General features: G+C 37.9%; 2 protein-coding genes and 1 long non-coding RNA gene across 9 annotated transcripts in view; 2 read left to right on the top strand and 1 right to left on the bottom strand.

Annotated features, from left to right (window-relative positions):
- The first annotated feature begins 1,112 nt into the window (after positions 1–1,112).
- ctdsp2 (CTD (carboxy-terminal domain, RNA polymerase II, polypeptide A) small phosphatase 2) lies at positions 1,113–10,625 on the top strand. Of its 2 annotated transcripts, none has more exons than XM_018675841.2 (7): positions 1,113–1,806; positions 4,327–4,508; positions 5,808–5,906; positions 6,216–6,272; positions 6,944–7,036; positions 7,885–8,070; positions 8,811–10,625. In XM_018675841.2, exons 1-7 carry the CDS (start codon positions 1,746–1,748, stop codon positions 8,934–8,936), a joined length of 804 nt encoding a protein of 267 aa, XP_018531357.1. In that variant the 5' UTR covers positions 1,113–1,745; the 3' UTR covers positions 8,937–10,625. The 2 variants fall into 2 exon arrangements, with proteins under 2 accessions (XP_018531357.1, XP_018531356.1); XM_018675840.2 differs by having other exon boundaries at positions 1,117–1,806; positions 5,805–5,906.
- Positions 10,626–14,179: 3,554 nt separating this feature from the next.
- On the top strand, positions 14,180–25,951 carry tegt (testis enhanced gene transcript (BAX inhibitor 1)). 2 transcript variants are annotated; one of them, XM_051071416.1, is made up of 11 exons: positions 14,180–14,339; positions 14,434–14,542; positions 15,698–15,818; positions 16,297–16,345; positions 16,891–16,988; positions 17,140–17,219; positions 17,312–17,412; positions 17,592–17,667; positions 23,243–23,306; positions 24,533–24,594; positions 25,541–25,951. In XM_051071416.1, exons 1-10 carry the CDS (start codon positions 14,284–14,286, stop codon positions 24,577–24,579), a joined length of 801 nt encoding a protein of 266 aa, XP_050927373.1. In that variant the 5' UTR covers positions 14,180–14,283; the 3' UTR covers positions 24,580–24,594; positions 25,541–25,951. The 2 variants fall into 2 exon arrangements, with proteins under 2 accessions (XP_050927373.1, XP_018531358.1); XM_018675842.2 differs by lacking the exons at positions 23,243–23,306; positions 24,533–24,594; positions 25,541–25,951 and adding an exon at positions 19,100–20,099.
- LOC127142587 (uncharacterized) overlaps positions 24,623–27,433 on the bottom strand; it is a 10,283-nt gene continuing 7,472 nt past the window's right edge. For 4 of the 5 annotated variants that reach the window (XR_007813458.1, XR_007813457.1, XR_007813456.1 and 1 more), the window contains exon 5: positions 24,887–25,561. This is a non-coding gene — a long non-coding RNA (uncharacterized LOC127142587). Of the gene's footprint in view, positions 25,562–27,433 lie in introns of all 5 variants that reach the window. The other variant, XR_007813454.1, reaches the window with a different exon arrangement.

Here is a 27,433-nt window from a genome sequence, read left to right as displayed (position 1 = left end):
AAACAAGTTTCATTTTACTATTTGAGAGAGAGAAAATGAAAGGAGCCTGGGTCATTGGTTTCACTCTGCCCTCTGTTACCTCCAGACATTAAGTACGACTGAGGAACATTTAACCAGTGTTGCTCTGCAAAGAGACACATCTACCAGCCAGTCAGTCTGAGGTGGAGACTGTGGGGGGGTCCTTCAGAGGAGGAAGAACTGGAGAGCTCTTCTAGACACTACATGCATTATAGGTATAGTATAACTATTTACAATGTACTTCTAAGGACTCACTTTGAGTGCCCTTGTAGTTAAAGTTGTTGATAAACACGTTAATTACCACTTATAAGCAACTTATTAAATGTTTATTTGGGCTACTGCTTATATGTTAAATAGGGGAAGTTAAAGTGAAGTGTTTTCCACTTAAAGTGCTGATACTTCTTTAGTAAATGTGGTGTTTATGACTGGATATGTGCCTTGAAACTCGTGTTATTGAAAGGATTGAAGCGTTTCCACCCCTTTGAGTGTTGGTTTTGGTTTCAATATTAATCAGAGATTATGACATCGCGATTTTACATGTGCAAATCCTGAGTTTTAGGGTTGCTGTGCAGTGAAAGGTATCCTTTAAGTAAAAATGGACACTAATCCCTGTGTCACACCTAACCAAACACTGATAATGTTGTATTTTTTGAGGTGAAAATTGCATTATTTTGACCTATAATTAAAAAAATGTTGCAATCTTCACCTCCTGGGATGCGTATAATCAAGTCAGAAATATAAAAAAACTGAACACTAGAGCCGTAAATTAATGATTTCGTGGAACATAGAATATAAACAAACAAATAAATAAAAAAAGAAACGTTAAAAAGCAATATCGACGCGTACAGTTTAATAGAAACGATACAAAAAACACCGCCTGTCTTCGTTTATATGCTAATTTAATTGCAGAGATTAACATTTGTTTGTTTCTTTTTTAAAATAATTTACAAACAATGTGATCTCGTTCGCGAGAGCAGCGCTGGAATGTGTTCGCTGCGGAGCGTGCGGGACGGGGAGGAATGCCTTGGCCACGCCCCTCCTCCTCCCCGCCGTCCAATCAGCGAGCGGCGACAGTTTCAAGGCGCCCGCGGAGTCCCAACCGTAGAAAAACAAAACCCCGGATAACAACAAAACTCGTATTTTACACCCAACTAGGCACCGGAACCCGTTTTTTAGCATCGAAATCCGCTCCGGCCGCCGATTCTCGACGTTTTCCGTCGCTCTTTACGGCCTTTCGGGCGATGTTGTTTATCTATAGTAAGGGGGGGCTTGAAACCGCCCTCCCTTGCCCCATTTCCTCGGTTGTTTTCCTTCCTTCGCCTGGATTCTCCATGTTGTTGGTGCAAAAGTGAGGACTTCGTTGCGACGGGAGAGGGGGGCTTTGCTCGGCGATATTTACCCGTAATAGTAGCGGTAAAAAACCCCGAGAACGACGGAGCGGACAGAGTCTCAAATAGCCTCCTTAAAAACATATCCAAGTGCCTTGCCCCCTTTCCCCAGGCGGACCCTCGGAGAGAAGAAGAAGAAGAGGGAGAAGAAGAAGAAGAAGCGGCGGGGGGAATAAAGAAACACAGGAACAAGAGAAATCATCGAGGATCGTAAACTGAGGCGGATGACAAGTTACCTCGGTGAATAATTGAGTCGACTTGTCAATAAAACCCAATGAGGGATGCCCATCAGTGCTCGGGGACAGGATTTGAGGATTTTGAGGGCTCCGTGATTGTCAGATGGAAAGTTCTGTTATCACCCAAGTGCAGAAAGAAGACGTTCAAGTGTCACCGAAAACAGGTGAGACTGGGCCCCCGGTGTTATATCTGCTGTAAAACACCATTTAAACACCTGCCTCGTGTTGTGGTATTATTATTATTTTTGCCTGTGTCTCTCTCTCTCTCTCTCTCTCTCTCTCTGTGTGTGTGTGTGTGTGTGTGTGTTGAGGAAAAAAAGCCTGTAGTGCGCCCATTTGACAGTTTGAGCCCTGCGGACGCTGGTTGAGCGCGGTTTTAGGCGCATTTTAAACCACATTTTTTCACATTTTCCAACTAAAATCAGCAATATTTACATTTTAAAGCTTGAAAAAAAAAACATCTTGTGCTTGTTTGCCCACAGCCTCACTTGTTTTCCCTCGTTAATCACCTGCAGATCGAACATAAATCAACACACAAGTGTTAAATTAAAAATATAACACTGAATAATAACACCTGGTACTAACCTAATACAAGATTATAATGCAGCCAAGTGTTCTTATTGTACTGACTGTAAGTTCACAGTCTCCATTACGCACTGCCATGCTCAGCTTAGCTATTGTTGATGCTGTTTTTGTCTTATTTATTATTATTTTTTTGCTATTTTTGTGCAAAATCCGTGTTGCTTCTTAACATGTGTTGTTGTGATTATTATCAGTGCTGCTGCTGGTGGTGGTGGTGATCATGGCCAAACCATAGCTGCCGTGTATTTATGTCTATCAGGTTCCAGCTTGTTTGGCACCATCCCATATCCTACTACTACCAGGTACAGCATGAGGAGCTCGTCTGTCACCACAGGCAAAGCCACAGCAGCTCAGTGTAAAAACCAAGCTGTTTTGTGCATTAATAAACTAGGGTTGTGGGTGTTTTGTTCACCTTTTTTTTTTTTTGTCACAGATCAGTGCGCGTCAGTGGCATCAAGGAAAATCCTGCTGCACTGTCCCCGTGCACTGTTTTTAATTTAACACCGGACCAAGCAAACAGCGCAGGTTCTACATGTAAAAAGGCAGATAGGTGTAAAGAGGTCTAGGTCTCTGGCTGTGGATTAACAGTGGGGCTGTGTAGAAATACCAGGTGCCGCGGTATTGACAGCGGAATGCACAAACACACCCCTCTTGCACACGCCCCATTGTAGCGCCGTTTCAAAGATTTCGTTGTTTGCACGCTTTTCCTCGGTCATGAAAGAGGCTTTGCTCATTGATTCTGCTTCACCTCTTGGTTGTTAATATCGTGCGTTTTTGCCTCAGGTCATATTTTGGGTGTGAGGATTAATCCAATATAATTTAACATTTATTTTTTATTTATCTTGCACGTTTTTGCTGGATTGAGTGGGTTTAAATTAAATATAACATTGCATTCTGCTAAACCTCTGTAGGATTAATCTGCTGTTATCTTCCCCAGCCTTTTACATGCAGGAGGTGGTGGTGGAGGGGGTTTAATGTATGTGTTATGTCATACATGGCCAATGCTGCTGCCTTCCTGTGGGAAATCAATAGGCTGACTTGTGCTGGCTGCCAATCAACATCCACATCCACGGGTTACATATCATGTGGATTTCACTGGTCGGGCTGTCTTAGCAGTTCAGGAAAAATGGTGCTGGACTAATGAAGGGCACATGTATCGGTGTCTTTTGTCTCTTTAACGTGGAGTTGTGTAACACGGTCACTTGATGTGTCTGCAGTGTGTGTTCAGAGCACTCAGGGTCAGCAGGGAGGTAGATTATGAAGAAAAAAGACGAGTGTAAATTTGAGGAATAAAAACAGTTTGCTGGCACACTCGCTGACTGTTTACCAACAGTTTCCTCTTTCTAGTAGTGTGTTTACGAACTGCGACGGTGCCGTATTGATGGGTATGAATTCAAGCAAGTCCTCACACGAACACACACCAGGAGGGACTTGCAAGAATGTTTTTTTCCTCGTCTCTGTCTTTCACTAAGTCTTGTTGTGTGGGGGCCGGGACACCCATCGTTACAGCGACTGATCAAAGACCTGCACAGGGCACTGAGGTGTGACTGCTTGTCCGGCCTCACTGACTGACTGCCTGGCTGCCTGGCTGCCTGGAGTTTAAAATGGTTGGAATGTTTTCTGTCTGTGTTTTGCTGTTGAAGGTACTGCTGAAAAGTGTGGGTTTTCCCGCCCTCTGTGATTATATAACATGTACCAGCCATTTCCAGCAGCAGCAGCAGCAGCAGAAGCAGAGGTAGGCGCATTAAAAACAGATTTCATGTGCCATCCGTGTGGACAGATGGATGGATGATGCCTTTAGGAGAGAGAGGGGAAGCTCTTTCTATACGTTACAAGCAGCTCATACTTAATTAAGCTGAGTTAATTCTGTGGATTAGTATTTTTTATTGCATTAAAAAGAAAAAACTGTGTTGTTTGCATCAAGATTTGTTGTGTTTATGTGGAAAAACAGAGATTAGATTAGCTGACGTGAGTTGTGGCGTGTAATTCAAAGCCTCCACTTACAATTTCCATGTTGACTACACGCAGTTTTGGTTTTTTTTTTCCTCCCCCTCATGAAAGTCTCTCTTTCTCTCTCTCTCTCTCTTTGGGCTTAAAAACAGGCCAGGTGAGCCGGTCTGCCCTGAAACAGCCTCGGAGTTGTAACATCTTCAAAGCGCTCTTCTGTTGCTTCCAAGCTCAGGATGGCCCCAAACAACCATCACCGCCACCACTACCGCCACTACTACCACCACCTTCCCAGCAGGCCTTGCTGGATTCACAGGAAAATGGGACGGTTGTCAAGGTAACACTGTTCTTATTCCAGCGATATTTCACACCGCTGAAAACAATTTGAAGACCTCAGCTCAGCTCAGTCCTGCCTTTTCTTTATTTTTGTTTATTTAAGATTTTACTTCCTTGTCGCACCCACACACACACTCACTCCTTGCCATAAAAGAGGAGGTGTTTGAATAGTTTGGCCATCTGTACGAACACACTTAACACACTGCTGTAAAAATGTGCTTCTTATTGTCTTCAAGCATTTTTTTAATAGCTGTGCGCTAAAACCACCACTGCACCTGCTCTGAACGTCTTGAAAGCTAAACCGCAACTGTCTGCGGATATGGAATCACTTTGATGTTCACACTTGATCCTCCAAGGAAGATAAGAACGACACAGCGACTATCAGTCCTTTAGGCAGATGGCGAGAGCGAGCAAGGGGGAGAACGTGGTGCGGTGTGTGTATAGTGTGGCTCGTAATTGCTGAGGTGGAGAAAAAAAATAAAAAATAAAAATAAAACAAAGCCTTGAGCGCCTGCTGCACACGCCTGGCCACGCTGGTGAGTGCTGTCAGCCTGATTAGAGCCTCAGCACCATGTAAAGGGGGCATTTTAATGAGATGCCATGTTTGTTCACATTGAGGAGTGTCCTCCAGCATCAGGAGCACACAGGAAGCAGCATCTGTAGGGCCTGGTTATCATCTGGCCGGGCACCCACCGAAATGAAACTGAATTAAAACGTTTGGCGCCGATGGGTTTATGTTGCATCGCGCTTATTCTCGAGCTGAAGATCGCCGCTGCTCACAGATGGCGTTTTTTTCCTCAATCTTAATTTCCCTTCCTTGATGGATAAGCGATTTCTGTTATGTAATATATTAATAATTAATCTCAGTTTGACTGCGCTCATAAAGAGCCCAGAAACAAAATTAACAAAGAGGGGGGAGAAAAGTGGATCTGAAAATTAGATTACATCAAGGTAATTTGTTTTCCCTGCAGGTGAGCGCGTGTAGAGTTCAACAAGACGCCACTGGAAGTGTAATGAAAGACATAAATATGCTAATCCTAAAGATATACAACATAAAAGCTCAGGCTGTAAATAATTAAACCATCACACACACACACGCCTCTCTAAAAAGTCTTATCTAATTTCCCAGAGGTGAAATCAAAATGGCCAAGCTTTGATTTTCATATGAATCACAGCGCTTTTGGGACTAATCAGGCTCCTCAGCCATAAATACAGAGCACAGACAAGACAAATGATATAGGTGTTATTAAAATAATAAAAGAAAAAAACATCTTTGTGTGTGTGTGTGTCTCCTCAGCAGTCTGAACCCAGCCTCCTGCCTGAGGTGAAGGCCCAGGACCAGGGGAAGATATGCGTGGTCATAGACCTGGATGAGACACTGGTGCACAGCTCGTTCAAGGTATCACAACTGGCACGGGCTTGATCTCCAGATGAGCTTCTTGTGCTCGATTTTACCTCATTTGAACATGTTTGGTGACCACGTAAATGACTACACATGTTTACGTTGCTGCAGCAGCAACACGTTTGAAGTGTTACATGAAGCGAATTGCTTCCCGTGATTTATGGCGAGCGTTGAGGAGTCTGCTTCTGAGCGTTCAGTCGTTATGTAATGCCATGTGAATGTGAATGTACACAGGGAGGCTCATGCGAACGAGCATTGCCAACCATCTCCCTCTCTCTCTCTCCCTTCTGTGTTCTCCCCCTCCAGCCTATTAGTAATGCAGACTTCATCGTGCCTGTGGAGATAGAGGGGACCACACACCAGGTAAACTACTGTGTGTGTGTGTTTGCTGTGGAGAAGGCGGGGGGGGGGGCTGTGTTTGTGTATGTATGTTGATGTGTTTGCAGCGGTTGCTGAGCTGAAAAGGGATGGGTCTTGTAACTGATCAGCCAGGGCTTTTTCAATCACGGGTGCACGGAGCCCTCTACTGGCCAGATGTCGAAGAAAAGACAAAAAAAAAACAAAAAACAACACACACACACACACACACACACACACACACAAGTAGAAGTGGATGCATCAGCAAGAAAATGAGTCACTTCAGCACCGGTTCATCTAAAAATTTCATTAATAAGTGATAGAGTATGTTTTACTGTCTCTGTGAAGAATGTTTCTGAGGGGAAAAAATGCTTATGTGATTGTTTGTTCAACCTTCGGCGTAGAGCCTCTCACTTTTTGGACATGTGGAAATGTAATTAAGTCAGAAATGTGATTCCCGGGACCCTGTGTGCTGGTTAAGGAATCCTCTCTGGGCCTCTGCCTGGTTCAAGTAATCCAGGATAGGCTGGTTAACGCTGGCACGGCCTATTCTTGATTACTTGTTTCAGGAACTGGCTATTAGCGGCTTGACGGATGGAAGAAAACTTGAGTGGAATGACAGTGAAATGGTGCTGCAGGTGGAGCTGTTCATTGACGGCGGGCTGTTTGTTTTACAGGTGTATGTGCTGAAGAGGCCGTATGTGGATGAGTTCCTGCAGAGAATGGGAGAGTTGTTTGAATGTGTGCTGTTTACAGCCAGTCTCGCTAAGGTACATCAGAAATAGATCCTGAAATTTATTCTGCTCGTTTTTTGTTTGATTCTCTGTGTAATGTCTGATCTATCAGCTGTTGTTCTGCTTTCTCTTGCCTTGTTTAGTTTCTTCTTTTACTGCGAGAGAAGCTGCTTAGCATGCCGCTAGTCGCCTTAGCAGACACCTTATTAAAACCACAGTTTGTCTTTATGCTTGGTTGCACCAGCTCTTCCTAAATTCACATTTTGTCACGACATAATTGATTTTACAAGAGGAGAATGTGCTTAAATTAAAATGGGATACACCACGCACTTGAGTTGTTATGCAGAGATAGCTGCTACATGGCTAACTGACGCCGGCTGACAAAAACTAGCTTTTTAGAGTGAAAGGATGATATTTTATGGTCGACGTATCTGACCTGACACTGACTGGGAACAAAATATAACAAAATATACCTCATATTATCAAACAAAATGTTAATATTGTCAGATTAAATGACTAAATAGCGCTGCTTACTTTAGCGTAATCATATATTTCTGCAAATTACACAAAGTAAATCCCATTAAAACTGTTATTTCTAGCAGTAATGTCACAGTTTGTGATGCTGAAGCTCTTATGGTGCAGCCCAGTTTAGTAAATCACATGTTTTAGTAGCTAAAGTTAAGAATTTAAGAATGAATTTATGAACAGCTGGTGCACCCTGTTCACATGAGCAGATTTTTGTTGCTGTAATGCAGCTGTTTGCTAGTAAATAAATATCCACCATTTGTAGAAAGTGCTTCCTTAGCCCCTGCCTTACACACCTTACCCCTGCTCTTCCCTCACCTGCTCCCCTATATCCTACCCTCCCCCCTAACCATCATCAGTATGCAGACCCGGTGACAGACCTGCTGGACCAGTGTGGTGTTTTCCGGGCTCGGTTGTTCCGGGAATCTTGCGTATTCCACCAGGGCTGCTACGTCAAAGATTTGAGCCGCCTGGGTCGAGATCTTCACAAAACCCTCATCCTGGATAACTCTCCTGCCTCCTACATCTTCCACCCTAACAATGCTGTGAGTGGTGATCTGCTTCTGTTACGTATGACAGGGGTCAGGAAAGATCTTCTCCAAACATCAAGCTTGATGAGATCAGCTCTTACAAGTTGATTAATCACATGAATCAAACAAATTTAAGTATTTTATAGAGTTGAATTAATAAAAATGAACAGACTTGAAAATATTTTTTTAGTGCCAGGAGATTTAAAATCTCATTCTGGGGAAGAATTTTTCTCCTTTCATCTTCATTTCGGTTGCAACTAACTTGAACTAATGATTGATTAAAGAGATGAGGCTTTATTGTCTCTTTAGCTATACAACAAAACTTGTTTGCTAGCTCACAGAGAGACCAGCAGCAATAAAAAATATAAATGAAAACAGAAATACACAAATGCAAGTTCAAGATAGTGCAGTGTCGACTGGTATTTCACAGTAATTTGCAGGTTATTGTCTCAATTAATCATTTCATCTGTAAAATTGGTACAAAATGGCGAAAAAGACCCAGAGGAGTTCAAAGAGACATGATATCTTGTTTTGTCTGACCAAGAGTTGAAAACCCACAGATATTCAGTTTATTATCATCTATGGCAAAGAAAAGCAGCAAAACCTTAAATTTGAGACACTGAAGCAGGTAATTTTTGATGACCATAATAGTTGCCAATTAATTTTCTCACATCAGATGCTTCAGGAACTGAATGTGCAGTATATAAGAGTTCGAAGGTGCGTGAAGACCAACAGTGTCGGTTTGTTTTCTCCAGGTTCCTGTAGTGTCATGGTTTGATGACGTAGAAGATGCCGAGCTGCTCAACCTTCTGCCTGTGTTTGAAGAACTCAGTCAAGCTGACAACGTTTACACCCGGCTGGACCAGCTCCGTGGACATTAAGCTCTCGTGGGACCTGTTAGAGCTCCAGCTTGAAAACCTCTTCAGCTACAATAGAACCGTATTTTGAGAATAGTTAACCAGAGTTTCCAGATGTTGTTCTCCAAGCCTCTGCACAAAATCCTCTTGTTTAGAAAAGCGTATTAGCGCGGGGGTTAAGGAAATTCCAAGCCCGGGAAAACACAATGTCTTTGGCTCAAACTAAACTATAGATCGCAATCTGAGGCCTTTCCTCTGAACCTCAGTGCTGACAATATTGGCAACCACTATTTAGAAGCACTACGAGAAAGAGCGGGAAACTACAACCAAAGCAAGTCCCACCACAATCACTCCAGTTAGTATAAATATTAAAGTGGTTCTTTTGCCAAAGCAGAAGCCTGCCTGCCCTGACTTGACTTTTGGACATTGATTTTTTTTTTATTGTGCCTTTAAGGAACAACAACAACAAAAAAAAAAAACATCAGCTCTTTTTTTAAATTTTCCACCAGATTTTATACATTTATTGATTTCTTTTTATAGGTTGTTTTATAAGGAAATCTATTTTTAAATGGTGAACATGGTTCTTCTATGCAACCCAGTTCTGTAATTACATGGACAGTACCTCTACAAGTAGCCAGTCAATAATTGCATTCAGCAGATGTAAACATAACTGTAGCCTTATTTACCTGTAAATGAGCAGCAAAACAAAAGTGTATTTTACTTATTTGTACATACTACGTACATAAAACATAATTTCTACAAAACATGCAGATATACATCATGATATTATTGGTTATAAGTTAAGTAAACAGGGCGAAATCTTGTCTTTTGATGGATCTGTTGAAAGCAGACACACTGGAATATGTTGGCACATAGAATGACCATAAACGCCACAGTTTTCAGTCAAGGTTTTTAATAATAGTTCATTTGTTAACTGTGTTTTTCTTTTATTACTATACGACAAACAACTTGCACTTGTTTTATATTGACAGTGCTGAAAGTAAAAAAAAACTGTGCCTTTTGAAATTCGGACAGAGAATGGTGTTCTGCCTGAACAGAGATTTGTAGGCCTACACACTCTGATGTGTCATGCTGAGCGTGAGAAAACACTGTCAAGAGCAAGTGTAATGCCATGTGGCTGTGGTACTTGCAGTGCAACACTTGAAAAATATCAAATTTGATTTTTTTAATGTGTATGAGTGTTTTTTCTATATTTATTGGCCAAAAACCTGTAATGTCCAGTACTTCTTAATGCTTAACATTTTGTATTGTAATCCATTTGCCTACTTTGAGGCTGGCCTTGTGTTTGACTGTTTTATCTGTGCCTAACTAACAAACATTTTGCTGTTGTTCATGGGAAATTCAAAAACGTAAATCAACACACAGATGTAAATCCAAAATTCAATCATGCAAGAACAGTTTTTTTTATTTGAAAATTCATTACAGCTGATATTTTGTGGGTTTTTTCCTGGGTAATATGGTTTTTCTATGATGTTTAATGCCTGATGCAATTATTGCCTGCATGTTAACTAGTAAAGTATGACAATGAAATGTACCAGTTGTGATGACCAAAAGTGTTTGTTTAGACAGTCACAATTTGTCTTTGTGTATCAGAAAAATCTGAAACTCCTTTTGTCTACCTGATCTGACCAAAACTCTAAAAGACAAGGTGCTACCAATTTTTATTTTAAAATAAAAATTGGTTATATTTTACTGTTTTTTGGGTGTCATTTTTCTAACCTTTCATTAATAGTCTGGGAATAAAACTGATTTTGTGGTATGTCCACACACAACAATTAATTACCTTTTAAGTCATTAAATCTTTCAGGGTTTCAGGGAAACATTTTAGTGATTTTTTAAAATCTTATTTATTTTACTTGAAATACTTGAGTACTTACGTATTATAGTCTTTATTTCTACTCAACTACATTTAATAGGGAAAATTGCTCCTTATTCCACTGCATATATAAAGCTAAAGTTGCTACTTACTTTGCAGATTAAGTTTTTATATAAAAAACCTACAATGACTTTAGAAAATATTATATTATTGTTATGTTTAAAATGAACAAAGGGCATTCAGCATAATGATTACTTTTGATACATTTCATTTCAACAATGTTGCATGATTGCACAATGTGTTATTGTGATGAAATACTCAGATCTTTTATCTAAATAAAAGTGAGAATACAACATTGTAGTACTCAATTACAAGTAAAAGTCCTCCATTCCAAAGCTTACTTGTGTGTATTCTCAGCTAAATGTATTTAAAGGCTCAAAAGTAAAAATACTCATTCTACAGGTAAAGTTGCTAATTTGATGATTGTTGTATTACACATCCATATATATTATAGCCTATTATAAGATCATTAATACTACATATAATTAGGGTTTTTGTTTTTATAAACAAATTGTCATATCTCTATATATTGTTGGGTAGTTTCATATATTTTCTTAGATCCAGTGGAAATAGTATTCAGTGAGCTTTTACTTCAAATTTGTTTTAAAAAATGTTTTAAAGGTTGCTGCAGGAGAAACATGCTCTGACTTTTTTTCACTTTTATTAAAGCAAACAAGACTAGAAATAGATCACATCACACAGAAAAATATTTTACCGTAGAGTAGCGGCCCAAAAAAAAGAGATAACATGTCAATCTGAATTGTAGAGAAGCAGAATGAAATCGAAAATACCCAAAGTCTACTTGTAACGTTTGAGTACCTTCCCCTACTGTAATTTACATTAGCCCTGCATTTATTTCGCTTTAACCGGGAGCAGGTTGCGGTTTTATCGCGTCTCTTAAACGTATATGGTCATTATCAAGAGAAAAACTTTAAAGATACAATGTGTCAGAAAATTCGCGGCTTTGCTGGAACGCTTCATGATGGTGCAGCCAAATTTATGAGTCGGCCATTTTAGGTTTACCGGGGACATTACTCGGTGACACCAGGAAGTGCCTTTTAATATAAACGGTAGACAATGGCTTTCTGTAAAGAATAATACATTTGGTTGTGAGATCCAGTAATTATAAAACAGACAACTTGTTTATTCATGCCCACCAGCAACATGAAGAATCGCGTATTTTCGATTTCACCCTCGGAAATCGAGAGTAGGTCTGTCGACACTGAAGTTGGTTTCAGATTCGTCGCTTCAGGGTAGATTCAGAAATTAACGACAATATTAATGATTGTTAATCCACTTATTTTTGAGAAATTGTGTTCTACATCCTAGATAAGACATTGAATCAGAATTTTGAAACATATTTTAATTATGATTCTACATCTGTCATCTTGCACATTAATTAAGAAAAATTCCTACAACTTAGTCAGTAGTATGCTATTCTGCAAGATGTACAGTTTTAATTTTCAAAAATCTATTTTATTCGTGTGAAATCTTTAAATCTTTGGGAATAATTAACGTGGTAAATGAACAACAATCTTTATAATGTGCTAGTGTAAACCCACTCAAATTAAAGACCTCCTTAGGTCACAAAAGAGGTTTAATAAGATTTTATTCTTAAGTTCGCTTTAAAGTGGAGAATTTCGTCCTTAAGTTAAGACCAAATTTTTACTTTTAAACACATCAACCCAGAGAAATTGCGATTGTTTCAAATTTGTGAAACCTGTATTCTAATTGTGAAATTATTAAACACAAAAGGAGCTATTTTACTTCTTCCCCCCATCCAGACCACATCAGACCAGGTCAAGACTTGTCAAATCTGGGTGAACCACATTGACCAGGAGTCGCTGAAAAACCATTTTAAATAGTTTTAACTGTGAAAACGAACCTGAAGCTAACTTCAGTGTCGTCATTTTATGGGCGTTTCCATGGTGACATCAGCAGGCCGCTGTGGAGCTGACTGACACGTACTGTTTATTAAAAAAACAGTTCTCCAGCTCGGAGCACAGGAGAGAGGTTTGTACATTATGTTAGCATTGTTGTGTTCATGCCCTCGGTGTATCGTCGTAATAAATGACTAATGTTACCTGCCGAGGATTGAACCCGATGTCGTATTGTGCTGACAGACGAGCAGACGTTAGCTAGCCAGGCCGCTAAGTTATTTAATGCTAACTGGCGAGCAACGTTAGCTGTTAATATGATAGTCTACTGCGCCAAACACAGCTTTTGGCTCTCGGACCGTGGCCCGCCCTGTTCCTAACTACATATTTATATACGAGTTAGACGAATATGGCTTGGTTTTGTTGCCAGCTAACAGTTATAACGTCAACTCGAATCGAAAGCTCGTTAGCAGGAGGCGTGGTAGCTCGGCTAAACGCGAATGTTTGCTAGTTAATACTCAACGCTGACATTTAGCGATAACCTGTTGTGTAACTTCGCTAATGTTTCAAACTGCGCACTTTGATCTGCAACGTGAGGTTTGTCATTAGCGATTAAAAACAGTATGTTCAGAATATTTACTTAGTTTAATAAAGTAGAAGCATCTCTTGTAAACCGATCGTATGTTTTGTTTGTAAAGTCGCAATGTGAAAAGTGCCTATAGCTGTTAAAGTAACGTAAAACGCATATATAGATATATGAAAATACAGAAATGTATTTGTATGAAATACATAAAATGTAGAATAATATATAATCTATTGGCAGTTAAATCTAGGGCTGCTGCTAGTAAGTATTGTTCTAACTGATTAATCTGCGGATTATTTCACCGATTAATCAAAAGTTTACTTTGATTGGTCTATCAGTCCAAAACTTATAACTTATTGTCATATGTAACAAAAATGAAATTTTAAGTTTTTGTAAGTTAAAAATCAGTAAATGTTTGACATTTTGACTGAAAAGTGTCAAAGATAAACCAGTCATCAAAGTAGTTGTTTTTAATTTTATATTGCTCGACCAATCGTTGCAGCTCTATCTTAATCTGTAACGATGTATCATATTTAATAAACTGATCACGTGTTTTTTTTTGTTTTTTTTACTTAAAATTGTAGACTGAAATAGTAGCTAGAGCTATTAATGATGGCAGTAGTATTCATATTATTTCCATGGTTTAAACAAATATCAGACCAAGTAAAAAATCTTTCAAACATGCACATAAATATTATTCAATGTTATACAATGTTATGATGTTTGTAATGTACAGTGTTCGTCATGTCATCTTTGAAAAGTGAAATGTCATCCTCAGATAGTTAAACTAGCCCCAGTGTTACCACAGGTGTCATCACTTGATCAAGACAATAAAATAGGTGTAGTCTGTAATATTTGCCAGATATACAGCTTGTCATTTACACGTGTTGTTGTATTAATTGTGAAAATAAGTAATTTTGTGACATTAGTAATGTGTAATCTTGTGTGTTTCTGTTCAGAGGAAGACATCCGTCGAACGAAAAATCTCTTCAGAGCTCAGTACCTGCTGCCATCATGAACGTGTTTGACCGCAACATCAACTTCGACGCTCTCTTCAAGTTCTCCCAAATGTACGTAATGACACTGCTATGTGATGTATGTCAGTGCTGCTTTAACTCGAGTTTCCATCTCTCACGCTCTGCTCGCTGTAATCTTTTTCTGCAGATCTCACTCCACTCAGGTGCACTTGAAGAATGTGTACTCCAGCCTGGCAGTGTGTATGTTTGTGGCTGCAGCTGGATCCTACGTCCATGTCGTCACACGCCTCTTTCAGGTAACAACATACAACAGATACTTGATGCAGGGACACATCATATCTATGGATACACTATATTATATGTTTAAAGGACAGAGTCTGCCTGCCCAGGTTGATCCTTCACATCAATGCAAATGGTGCCGTCGAAGTACAGACAAGAAAAGTTAACCAAACAATTTACTGCAGATAAAAGTTCAAGTTTGCTCAGCAAAGGTGATCAGCTACACAGATCCTAAAGCATCTCCTCCCATGAGAGTTAACAGATGACGTAAACAGCGTCCATGTCAGTTAAATAAATGACATTTCCTGTGAAACACTGAAGCTCCTCTTCCCTGAAAGTGAATGTTTTATTTCAGAAAAGTGTACTTTTTATTGTAGCTATGAAACTGGGAAGTCAGTGTCATTTGTAACGTCTAAATACTCTGGTCATTCACAGTTAGCTGTGTCACTGCTCAGCCACAGACCACATACTTTGCTGCTTATTCACCTCCATCTATGTTTCATGTAATAACAGTTCACATGCCTGTAGAGGACAGTGAAACTGAGCTAAACAGACTCACTGTGTAGGATTGTCTGCAGCCTAATACAGCCTAATACTCTGAGATTATCGGTGCTACGAGAGCTCCCTGTTGTTATTTTAGGATTTAGATTTTTAGAGGGAATTGGAAGCACATAGTCACAAAGAAGTCAAGTTTATTTGTAGAGCACAGTCTCATACAGAAGCAGTTCAGTCTGCTTTACAGAGTAATAAACAGGAAAGAAAATTCAATTTAACATTACATTTGGATTATTATATTTGGATAAAGTTTGATGAGCATCAGAAACAAAGAAAAGTCAAAGCATGTGGATTCGAAATGACAAAAAGTGACATAATAACTCTAACGTGTCCTTCATCTGCTGCAGCAGAGCCAAAACTAACAACATATGTAGGACATTCTCCTGTTTACCACAGGTCTAAGTTCAGGCCTGTAATTTGAATCAGAATGACTGTAAGATGTTAAGAAAAGAGAGAAGTTTTTTTTTTTTTATCTTAGCATGTTACTGAGATCCTGTTGCTTCAGAAATCTTCAAACTGTGAAATAATTCTGTGGTCAGGATGTTAAGCAGTGTTTAGTATCTGATCCACAGTGCAGCTGCCCTCATGTTTATCCCATGCTCCCATGTTGTTCTCAGGGTGGTTTGCTGTCTGTGCTCGGCTCCCTGGGGATGATGTTCTGGCTGGCCATGACGCCCCACAACCCTGAGACAGAGAAGAAGAGACTGGCGATCCTCGCAGGATTTGCCTTCTTCACAGGTGAGGAACTGAAGGTACTGTGGGTAGAGCAGAAGACAGTTAAAAAGACAAACACAGCCCAGTATCTAATGTAATCTGCACAGATTATTTGCTAATGTGATGTCTCGCAAGAGTTGATAGGCAGAATTTTGATGATTAGTTTAATGTTTGAGTAATTTTTCAAATAAAAAATTCTATAATAATTGCTGTATAGCCTCTCAGATTTCCTCCTTTCTTTGTTCTCTATAGCTGTTTAAGTTTTCTTGGGTTGTAGGAAACTGGAATCAACATTTATCACAGTTATTTTACATGTTATAGACCAAACAATGAATTCTTTAATTAGCAGATTAATCAATAGTGGAAAAGGCTCGGTAGTCGCAGCCCTAGTTGTTGGTGTGTTACTAGTAAAACTGTTGATTTGCATGTTAACAGGGCTGACTTTGTTCATTTAAAGTCGTTTAGGAGTCTAAATGCAGTGTTTGTCTTCCTCCCTCTCCAGGTGTTGGCCTTGGCCCCACACTGGACTTTGTCATCGCTGTCAATCCGAGGTATGTGAGAGGTTACTCAGTGCACACGGGCAGCTCACAGCTGATCCAATGAAGAGTTAAACATTATAACCAAGAATCTTCAAGCTGTGATCATAAATGAAACAACACGTGAATAGTATGTGATGAATGTTGCCACCTCACTGTAAGAGTAAGAATCTCAATGTGATGATAAAACGATTATCAATGCATCCTTTTCTTTTTTTCCTCATGGATGTGACTAGTCAGTACTTTCAAAGCAAAGTTTTTGTAATGATTCATAATGACATTAAAAACACTTTATTCAGTGGAGTGTCAGGGTTGCTGTGTCAGTAGAAATAGGATGTAGCATGAAAGCCGTGGTTGTAATAGTTTGTAATTTGCTTCACCGTTTCTGAGTTGGGTGGAAGCTTTGACATCGCTCGCTTGATGCTCCTCTGGTCTGATTCAGAATCGTCCACGCCTGCAGAATCTTTTTTTTCCCCTCTAACCCTACATCTGTGAGTCTGTACACATGTAATCCAAAGTTACTGAAAACTTACACTTTGTTCTGGTTTGTTTCTCCTCAGCATCATTGTGACGGCTTTCATGGGAACCTCTGTGATTTTCATTTGCTTCACTCTCAGCGCCCTCTATGCCAAACGCAGGAGCTACCTGTTCCTCGGAGGTAAATATAGTTTAATTGTTGAGACCTACGACTGTAACAATCATCCTCTAATACTGCAATCTGTAAATTACACCTGTTGTTTACGTTACATAAGTAATGACCTAAGTTTACAGCGTTAAACTTCATCTCTTCTCCTTGTTTTTCCTCTCAGGCACACTGATGTCTGGTCTTTCCATCCTGTTCCTGATGTCTTTGATGAACATGTTCTTTGGCTCCCTGATGCTGTTCAAGGTACTTAAATATCACCTCTGACTGAAGAGTTTGATCAGCTGTGTGACACAATATGAAATGTAAATCATCTGGGTCTTTATCTTTTCCGACAGGCACACATGTACCTGGGGCTGCTCATCATGTGCGGCTTCGTCCTGTTCGACACTCAGCTCATCATTGAGAAAGCAGAGAACGGCGACAAGGACTACGTCTGGTGAGGATTTATACTCTGAACAAAGTTCACCTGGGACCAGTATCTGCTGGCTCATAACCAAATATCATGCAAATACTCTATCCCACAGTGGAGCATCAGTTTCTATAAGAAGACTGGCTCAAATGAATTTCATAACTTCATATAATGAGTTGGGGTTTTTTTTTTTGTTTTTTTTGAAGGCACTGTGTGGACCTGTTCCTCGATTTCGTTACCATCTTCAGGAAACTGATGGTCATCCTCGCCTTGAACGATAAGGTACTGAGCCTGTTGCTTAATTCTTCTCTTTTAAAACCTAAAGAATAAATCTGGTGACATTCTGTATTTTTCTTATTGTCCACAAAACCTGTGAAAAGAGGAATGTAGACAGGATTCAAATTTTAACAGAGATTGGAGACATTTTCTCACTCGTGTTTTAAAACGACGCCCTTACAGGCTCAGCTAGTCCGCCCGTCACAGCTGAGATGCTGAGATAAAGATAAACTTCCATGAAGGGTTTACTCTCTCTTTCATTTACTGTAACAGAGTGAGAATACTGTAACTGCAGGTCCAGTGGAAATTACCTTTTAAATACCTCTGATAATAAAAGGACACATTCTCCTGCTGCTGCAAATACTCACGTCAACACTAAATGAGTGTTAATCCACTGAAAATAGTTCCCAACAAATGCAGTATGTACCACTGTTTAAGAAAGGTTTGCTAAAATACTACAGTGACCAGCTGTTGTAGGAATGCATCGTTGATTTTTGTATTTTCATGGGATTTGTTGACAACAACAAAAGCACAGAATATTGCCAGACTTATCTTTTAATTCCTGTCCCCAACAGTACTACAGAGTAAATGCTGTTATGTTAGGTTCACCCAAATCACAAAAATGACATATTTTCCTCATTTGGCTTCAGTAGAATTAAGTCATGCAGATATTTCTGGTACATTTGGTACTGTAGTCCACTTTGAGTATTTTCATCTTATGCTATATAATACTTCAACCCCACTACATTTATTTGAAATTAATAGTTGTTTTTCAAATTAAGATTTAACTTTTTTTTTTTCATTCACAAAAAACTATCTTGTGGCTCCTTATCCTACCCTCTAATCCTTTCAGATGGCTTCATTTAATAAATGTTGATCCCCAAAGAGGAAACATTGTCCCATATTTCATAAAAAAAATAAATATCAGAGAAAAGTCCAAAAGATAAATACAAATCTATTAAGTAGAATTTGTCTGTTTATTCTTTAAAATTATCAGCATATACTGTTTAAAGGGGACTGAGGTAAAGGTGTGTAGAATCCCTGTGAGAAAAAGCACCAGCTTCTACTTTCAGGCTGAGCTGATGTCAGTTTGTGACATTCTGTAATTCATATGGTTACTATAGTTTGTCCATGTTGCCCCGGAAACAGATGAAGATTCCGGAATCTGACCAGTCAGAGCACAGTGGGCTCATCAGCCCGTTTCAAACTGAGCTGAACTGAGGAGCTTCTTAAAGGGCCAGTACAAGATAAATAATGCTGTAGTGGAGTCTGAGAATAAAAAATTAGAGCTGGAAATGAGCATAACAGGTCGCCTTTAACTACATCTGTCTGCATGGCTTGATTCCAAAGTGAGAGTTTAGCGTTTTTTCATGACTTTACACTGCTGTGAGTGATCTGGTCTTGGGTTTAATTCAGATTTTTTTGTCCCTTTTTCTAGGACAAGAAGAAGGAAAAGAAGTAAAGAACATTTGAGTAGCTGGAAATTAAATACAATCTATCTAAAAAGGCACAATTTGCAATGCACTTGGTGCTTTTCACTTTCTGTCTTCATTTCTTGAATTAACTCCTATGTGGTCTTATTATTATTATTATTATTGAAAATTCTTCTGATTTATTTTTGAAACTTACAACAAGGGTTGAATGTAAGTTTATGGTATACTAATGCTAGTCCCATTGTGGCTGTGAATGGAGAGTAGACTAAAAAAGCTGCAGTGATCATACTCGGCCTGTAGGGGGAAGCGTTGCTCTATGAAGGCTTAGAAGCTGAGCACCACATAATGAGGATTTTTATATTACTGTTAATTAGTGCCATAAATTAATTAAATGATAGGCTCCTTTTAGTGGGTCCTGAGCTTCTGAGACTGATCAGCGTTTCGTTTCGAGTTACGTAATAATTTTTTTCTTGTTGATTTGCTTATTTATAGTTTTCCTCTGTACTTTTCTTTAGTTGATTGTCACAAGATATGGTCTCCCATGATTCTGACAACAGCCCCTTCCCTCTCTCCCTCTCAGAAATTTCCTCCTTAATTGTTTTATTCCCACAAATTTTGTTTTGAGAATGGAGATACTGACACAAACCATGACAGCCTGTCAGACTCATGATTTTACAGTAACTCACTCAGATGGACTCACAGCCACTCGGTGGTCTGGCCAGTGGAGGAGGAAGAGTCGGTGCCATCTGTCCATATTTTCAATTTGGAGCAAAGACAGACGAGTTACTCTCTCCCACTCCCCTTGTAAATTTTTCCAAATGACTGTTGTCTAGAAATTAGTTTGCCAAATAATGTGACGTGAACCTTTACAATTTGGCATTGGTGCCCCCCCTTTTTTTCTTTTGAAGGTGTATACTGTGAAGAATTTATTTTATTGATGTAAAATTGAAACTAATAATTTGATACATTTGCTCAAATAAATGTGTTGAACGTATTGAAAGAAAATGATAGTGTGTCCTTGCATCTTTAAAAATACTCAGTAATTACACAGGTAATTACTCTGACTTTAAAACATTAAAGAATTTGCATGATTAGTACATTAATTGATTAGTCAATCATCAATCAATTCATCATTTCAGTCTTCTTTTAACAATGTCACATTATCTACCTCCAAGCTTTCAAGCACATTTTTTACATGAAAAATGATTTTTTTGTCTTTTGGGTTTTTATGTGTTTCTGAATAAGTAAAGTCTCAGCTTTCAGACAATGTCAATATTAATGTTGATTTCAGATGATAAGTATAGTTCTGAAGCTCCTCAAGTCAGGTCTGAAAGAACTGTTAATTGACAAGACTGGTCATGTTTTTGAATATGGCATTCATATGGAAATGACCAGGCCTCATATATAATACTTCAACCCCACTACATTTATTCAACAGTGATTCAACATGATTTAGTCAACCTAAAATCTTTGTGAATACTTTTCATTGTGCTTGAGCTACCCATGGTTAGCTGTTCCGATCGGTAACGTAATCATACACCAACACAGCGCTTAGACATACACCTTTGTTGACAGACTAATTATACCATATTCCATCATCATAAGAGCCAGAGAACGCAATCCAGAGTCTGTCTTTGAAATCGGTGCATTATTGAGCAAGGACAGTGTGACCGGCAATCGCTACCAGACTCCATTGACAAAAACAGTAATTTTACCAGGCAGAACACAGGAGTGGCTGGAATACCACTGCATCCATCTGTTAGTTTGTCAGTGTTATTGTGTGACTTTCAGTGGTAGAAGAAGTATTCAGATCATTTACATAAGTAAAAGTACCACAGAGTAACTTAACAAAACAACAGATCGAGGGAGCGGCGTTAATGTGTTCTCATCAGTTAAATTACTGTTTTTGTCAATGGAGTCTGGTTGAGATGAAAAGCGATATTTCTGATTAATAAAAAAGGTGTATCTCTGTATGAATCCTATTCATAATGTCGTCAGATAATTATAATAACATCCTGAGCCTCACAGTGACTAAACCAACTACTTCAGTGGATGTGTGTGTTTACATTGCAGCAGCTGTTCACGGTGTCCGAGTACACCATTCTTTATCAATACTGCACCGATTCCAAGACCCAGCAATTACTTGCACCCAAACAGTCACCCTGATTAAAAACAACAACAACAACAACAACAATAACAAACGGAGTTATCCCTTTTAACATATGAACATGTATTACACGAAAGTTTGGTTTAACGTCCGCTGTTTCATTCACGGAGTGAATTGGCTCGACAGCACATGCGCTGATTTTGGCGCATGTGCGGAACGGATCGTGCTTCCGGGTACGGAAAACAGATTTAAACCAAGTTTGAAGCATTGTCTCGGTTTGTCAGTACTGTGAGGACATGTCCTTACCGAAGAAGCCTGGATGCTAAAACAAACTCTGGAGCTACTTTTTGTCGAACACAAGTGAGACTGGACGCTGAACACACCTGCGGCGCGAAGGTGTGTTCAGGGTTGTTAACGGAGAGCGTTAGCACTAGCGGCGAGCGTTAGCATTAACATTACCTGGTAATGATTGTTTGTTCGTGTTGTTGTGCCGTCTGTATTTGTTTTCACTTTACCGATATTTTGCGGCTCCTTGCTATTTTGTATTTCATCCTGAACTCCGCTTATGATGGTTTGTCGTGTCGTTGTAACCGGTTTGTGGCTATCTGTCGTCATTTTACATAATTTGTCGTCTCTACCTGGTGTTAGCATTAGCATCAGAGTCGAGCGTTAGCATTAGCCTTATGTTTAAATGATACCTTTGGGGCTCCTTTTGGGGTTATTTTTATTTGCGTGGGTTAAAGTGTGTTTGTGTTTCTGTGACTAAAGCGTCCCTGACATGAGTAATGGTGATTTTTGGTAATTTTACGTTAGCTTATGGTGGATTATCATGTCGATATGTTTGTTTGCTGTTTTTATATCTATTTAGGGTTAGCTTCCTTGTGGTTGTTTTGCATCGTATTGTGTCTTTGCTGTTTTGTGTTTCAGTGTGGCAGTTAAGCATCTCATTGTGATCATTTTGCGACTCCGTTTTTTGTCATTTTGTGTATCTTTGTGGCAGTAATCTGTCCACAGCAGTCCATTGATCCCCTGTTGTGTATATTAATGATTAGAAATTTGTTTGTGGTGACTCGAGAATTTATTGACCACAGTTTTGTGTTAAAATCAAGCTCAAAAACTATATTTTAACTCTGTGCTCCTCAAGTTTTAAGCCTTAAGAGTCACAATGTATGAGCTGAGATTGCTGTCAGAAATTATTATAAAAACTATTTTAACTTTTCTCTCTGAGATCAATAAAGTTACATTCTAATAACATAAATGTATTCACCTCAAACCTTAAAGTGTGATTGACAAGGTCCTAAAGTTTTCAAGTGTTGTATTCCTCTACACCAGGGATGGAGACTTTGATGATAAAGAGGGCCACAAAAATGTTATCCTCGCTCCCAGAAGGCCGAATCATGTGTGACTGAATAATGAATTTAACACAGACACAAAACGTCCGTACTGATAAAAAAGTTAATGCTGACACCAAGTGAAACAACTAATATGCATGTCTGTAGTTCAGTTCTTCCCTGCCCATTATATTAGTTTTAAAGCAGCACTGAGTTGACTGACCAGAGGTGGATCGGTGTGAAGTTCTGTCTTGATGAGATACCTGTGGCCTCTCCTGCTGGTGTACAATAGTCTGAATATCAGTGTCAATGTTTACATGAGCTGGAGTTTCACCTAAGGCTGAATGATTTTAAGAATATATCTAATTGTGATTTTTCTGACAGATATTGTGATTTAATTTGTGATATAATTTTGAAAGTCAAGCTTCAGTCCATGATTCAGTATACATGTAAGACATGTGATGGAGCATTACCATTCAACAGCCTGTCACTTTGTTGCTCCTGCAGTGCTGTGTGTGTGAACTGTGAGGCAGCTAAAAAAAGTGTAACGACTCGTCCATTGACTCACTGCTGTATATTTATTTGTTTGGAAATCAACTCGCGGGCCGCCATTTTACTATGCTTGTTCTACACTGTTCAAGTTTGGGAGGTGACCTACTCTTTATTAATGAGGTTATTTGTTTTTCATGTGTTGTACTTGTGTTTTCCAGGTTTCCTCATTGAGCTGCTGCAGCCTGGACAGAAACACCAGCTCTCACCTGACAAACCAAACAGGTATGTGTCTTAAAGATTTACCCAGGCTGAAAAAATGTGTTGATGAGCTGAATTATTAATATTAATAACAGTGTTATTGTTTAAATCCTTGGTATTTAATGAATTTAGTATTTAATATAACTGATTAATCATAAACAGTTATCTTATAAATTGTCAGAAAATAGTACTAGTTATTATAATATAATGCAAAATAGTTGTCAGTTAATTTTCTGGCTGTCGACTGAAGTAAAATTAAAAATATAAGTTAAAACCCTGCTTTCAAAAATGTACTTTAATGAAAGTTTTTATTATTCTGTTCACATTAATGTACATGATTCCTCCAGTGATAAGTTGACAGACAATTAGTACAGACATTTAAGATAATTTTAGTTGATTTTTCCAAAATATTTATTGTTATTGATTCCAAAGATGTAATGATCTAATGTTTGGAAAATGTTCTGGTTCAGCTCCTTAGTCTCCCTCCCTCTCTTAAGCCTGGCACACACCAAAAGATTTTAAAACTCTTACCAGATGTAGAAATTGTCAGAGACCACACACGACGACAAATAATGTCAAATTTCATAGTTTTGTTCTAGTGTATTATAGTGTGTGATGTGGAGAGAGAAGACCAACACACAACACACTAACAGATTCACTACCAACAACCAGAGTTTGGACTCTCAGAACTCCAAATCTCACAACTTCAGAGTAAACAAACATGGCGGACAACAAAGTCTCTTGTTTGTTGTGCTTCTGTCTTCAGTCAGCCTGCTTCCTTATTGGCCATGTTATATTCCGTTTGCAAATATTGAACTTATTTTATATTTATCAGAGCAGATCAGGGAGGGTAAAATCACTCTGAACACACCTCACACCACAGGAGAATCTGATAAGATCATCTTTAGAACCGACTGACTGACTCACTCACTCACTGTCATGCTCTCTCTCTCTAGAAACTCAATTTGCTTCATTTTGGCTTCTATCAACCAAATTTAGTTCAAATTTTAACTGACTTTGGAGATAAAAAAAATCTCCATTCACTGCTGTTTGAATATCAGGAGCTGGTGGACTCAGTCCTCCAGTCAGAGCATCTATCTTTGTGTATAAAGCAAATTTAACTCTAGTCCAGAACCAGTTAGTCTGCACTTTGGTTTCTTTGTAGATTCAGTGTCTTTTACTTCTCTATCTCTTATTTTGTGTTAAAAGTCACATCTTTATTTTAATGTTTGTTGTGTTTTTCTCCACAGGATTCAAACTTCAACCATTAAATCACAGAGAGAAGAGACAAACGTGAGGACCTTTTCAAAAGGTCAGAGTTTATTCTTTTCAGTCTGACACTTTAAAACTTTGTCTGGAACAAATAGCAACAAATTAAAGCTGCTGTAACATCAGTTTTAATTAGTATTACGTTTTTCCAACAATGTAGCTGCAAAGATAAGACTAAAAACTATGTTTAACTATAAATATATATATAATCCTTAGTTTAGAATAGAAACCCTTTTAATAAATAAATTGAAGTATTAAGTATAAGGCATTCAAAAAATGTCTAAAAACTAAGTATAAAATGTACAAAAATTAAATGTGAAACCTTTGTTAAAATAAATATAAAACCTTTAAGAAATACATTGAAAACCTTAAATAAATAGATCTAAAAAGAAAGTATAAAATCATTTAAAAATACATTGAAAACCTTAAATAAATAGATCTAAAATATATATATATTTACAACCTTAAAAAATAAGTCTAAAAAAGTATAAAGCTTGTAAAAATAGATTTAAAACTTTTGAAACATATGTTTAGTTTTAAATGTAAATATGAAACTATCTGAATAAGGAGTGTTAAAGAAGTTAAATATAAAACCTTAGGAAAATTATTGTCAAAAAGTTTGAATCACAACATTTTTCTTAAAATGCAATAGAATGATTTGTATATCAGTTTCAAAATACAGAAATGCAACTCAAAAGTTTAGGAAGAAACTTTTATTCCATACAACATTTAGTAAAGAGCAAAGATAATGACAGACAGTTGAACACAAGGAAACACTTGTTACTGCTGGTTAGAGTTAATGTAGTTATGAGCACATTTTCCAAAGATGAACATGTCTACTGAGCATCTATGTGATCATTTAACTGCTTGTGATAGAATCATTAATTAAATAGTTGTATCATAAGCAGTTAAATATTCTCACAGGTGTTTAATAGTCTTTTATCTAATTAACAGCTTTGTAACACTTTTGTTTCTTTCATCCACTTCAGGTCTTCAGCTGCTGTCATCTCCTGCAGAGACAAGAACACGTGTCAATCACAGAAACGGATCAGTTAATCTAAACATTTTTATTACATACTATTCTGATGTTTTTATGCCTTACTTGACTATGATATGCGGCAAGACAAAAGAACTATCTAAAAGTAGCCATCGTACCTTTGTTTTTCACAGACACACTCACACCTCTACAGTGTTTGTGGGTTATGTTAGATTTTCATTTTAGTATTTTGCTGTTTGAAACAGTACATTATCCGTGCTCAAATCCAATCTATTACTGTGTACCTAGTCCTGTTCATATTGTTATATAACTTGTCTTGTATATGTAATGCTCTTTTATATTTTTGCTGTTGCAACACTGGTGAAGGATTATCTTACTCAAATAAATACTTCTGAAAACTGAATATTTTTCTGATCTGGTTAATATTGTAAGAAAGTGAATATTTTTAGCCAGAGGTTAAATTATACATTTTAATTGCACACAGCAATTAAAGAATATTTGGAATTTCACATTACAAAATATTTTTTGTGATGTTAATTCCAAAATATAGAAACTGAACTCAAAAGTTATTCTCTGATATTTTTACTATACTATGACATTTTTTTCATGTTTTTTGACGCCATACTACATTTTTTCATGTTTTTTGATGCCATACTACATTTTTTCATGTTTTTTGACGCCATACTATACTGACATTTTTTGACCGTTTTTGACGCCATACTATACTATGAGATTTTTTCATGTTTTTGACGCCATACTATACTATGACATTTTTTGACCGTTTTTGATGCCATACTATACTATGACATTTTTTCATGTTTTTTGATGCCATACTATACTATGACATTTTTTGACCGTTTTTGACGCCATACTATACTATGACATTTTTTGACCGTGTTTTGATGCCATACTATACTATGACATTTTTTCATGTTTTTTGATGCCATACTATACTATGACATTTTTTGACCGTTTTTGACGCCATACTATACTATGACATTTTTTGACCGTTTTTGATGCCATACTATACTATGACATTTTTTCATGTTTTTTGATGCCATACTATACTATGACATTTTTTGACCGTTTTTGACGCCATACTATACTGATGACATTTTTTCATGTTTTTTGACGCCATACTATACTATGACATTTTTTGACCGTTTTTGACGCCATACTATACTATGACATTTTTTCATGTTTTTTGACGCCATACTATACTATGACATTTTTTCATGTTTTTCATGTTTTTTGACGCCATACTATACTATGACATTTTTTCATGTTTTTTGACGCCATACTATACTATGACATTTTTTGACCGTTTTTGACGCCATACTATACTATGACATTTTTTGACCATGTTTTTGACGCCATACTATACATTTTTATTTTTGATCTATACTATGACATTTTTTGACCGTTTTTGACGCCATACTATACTATGACATTTTTTCATGTTTTTGACGCCATACTATACTATGACATTTTTTCATGTTTTTTGACGCCATACTATACTATGACATTTTTTGTTTTTGCTACTATACTATGACATTTTTTGACCGTTTTTGACGCCATACTATACTATGACATTTTTTCATGTTTTTTGACGCCATACTATACTATGACATTTTTTGACTGTTTTTTGACGCCATACTATACTATGACATTTTTTCATGTTTTTTGACGCCATACTATACTATGACATTTTTTGTTTTTGACCTATACTATGACATTTTTTCATGTTTTTTGATGCCATACTATACTATGACATTTTTTGACCGTTTTTGACGCCATACTATACTATGACATTTTTTTCACTTGTTTTTGACTGCCATACTATACTATGACATTTTTTCATGTTTTTGACGCCATACTATATACT

The sequence above is a fragment of the Lates calcarifer genome, linkage group LG6 (assembly GCF_001640805.2).
Source record: "Lates calcarifer isolate ASB-BC8 linkage group LG6, TLL_Latcal_v3, whole genome shotgun sequence".
Lineage (NCBI taxonomy): Eukaryota > Metazoa > Chordata > Actinopteri > Centropomidae > Lates > Lates calcarifer.
Note: the sequence above shows the minus strand (reverse complement) of the source record. Positions and strands in the feature narration are given on the sequence as shown.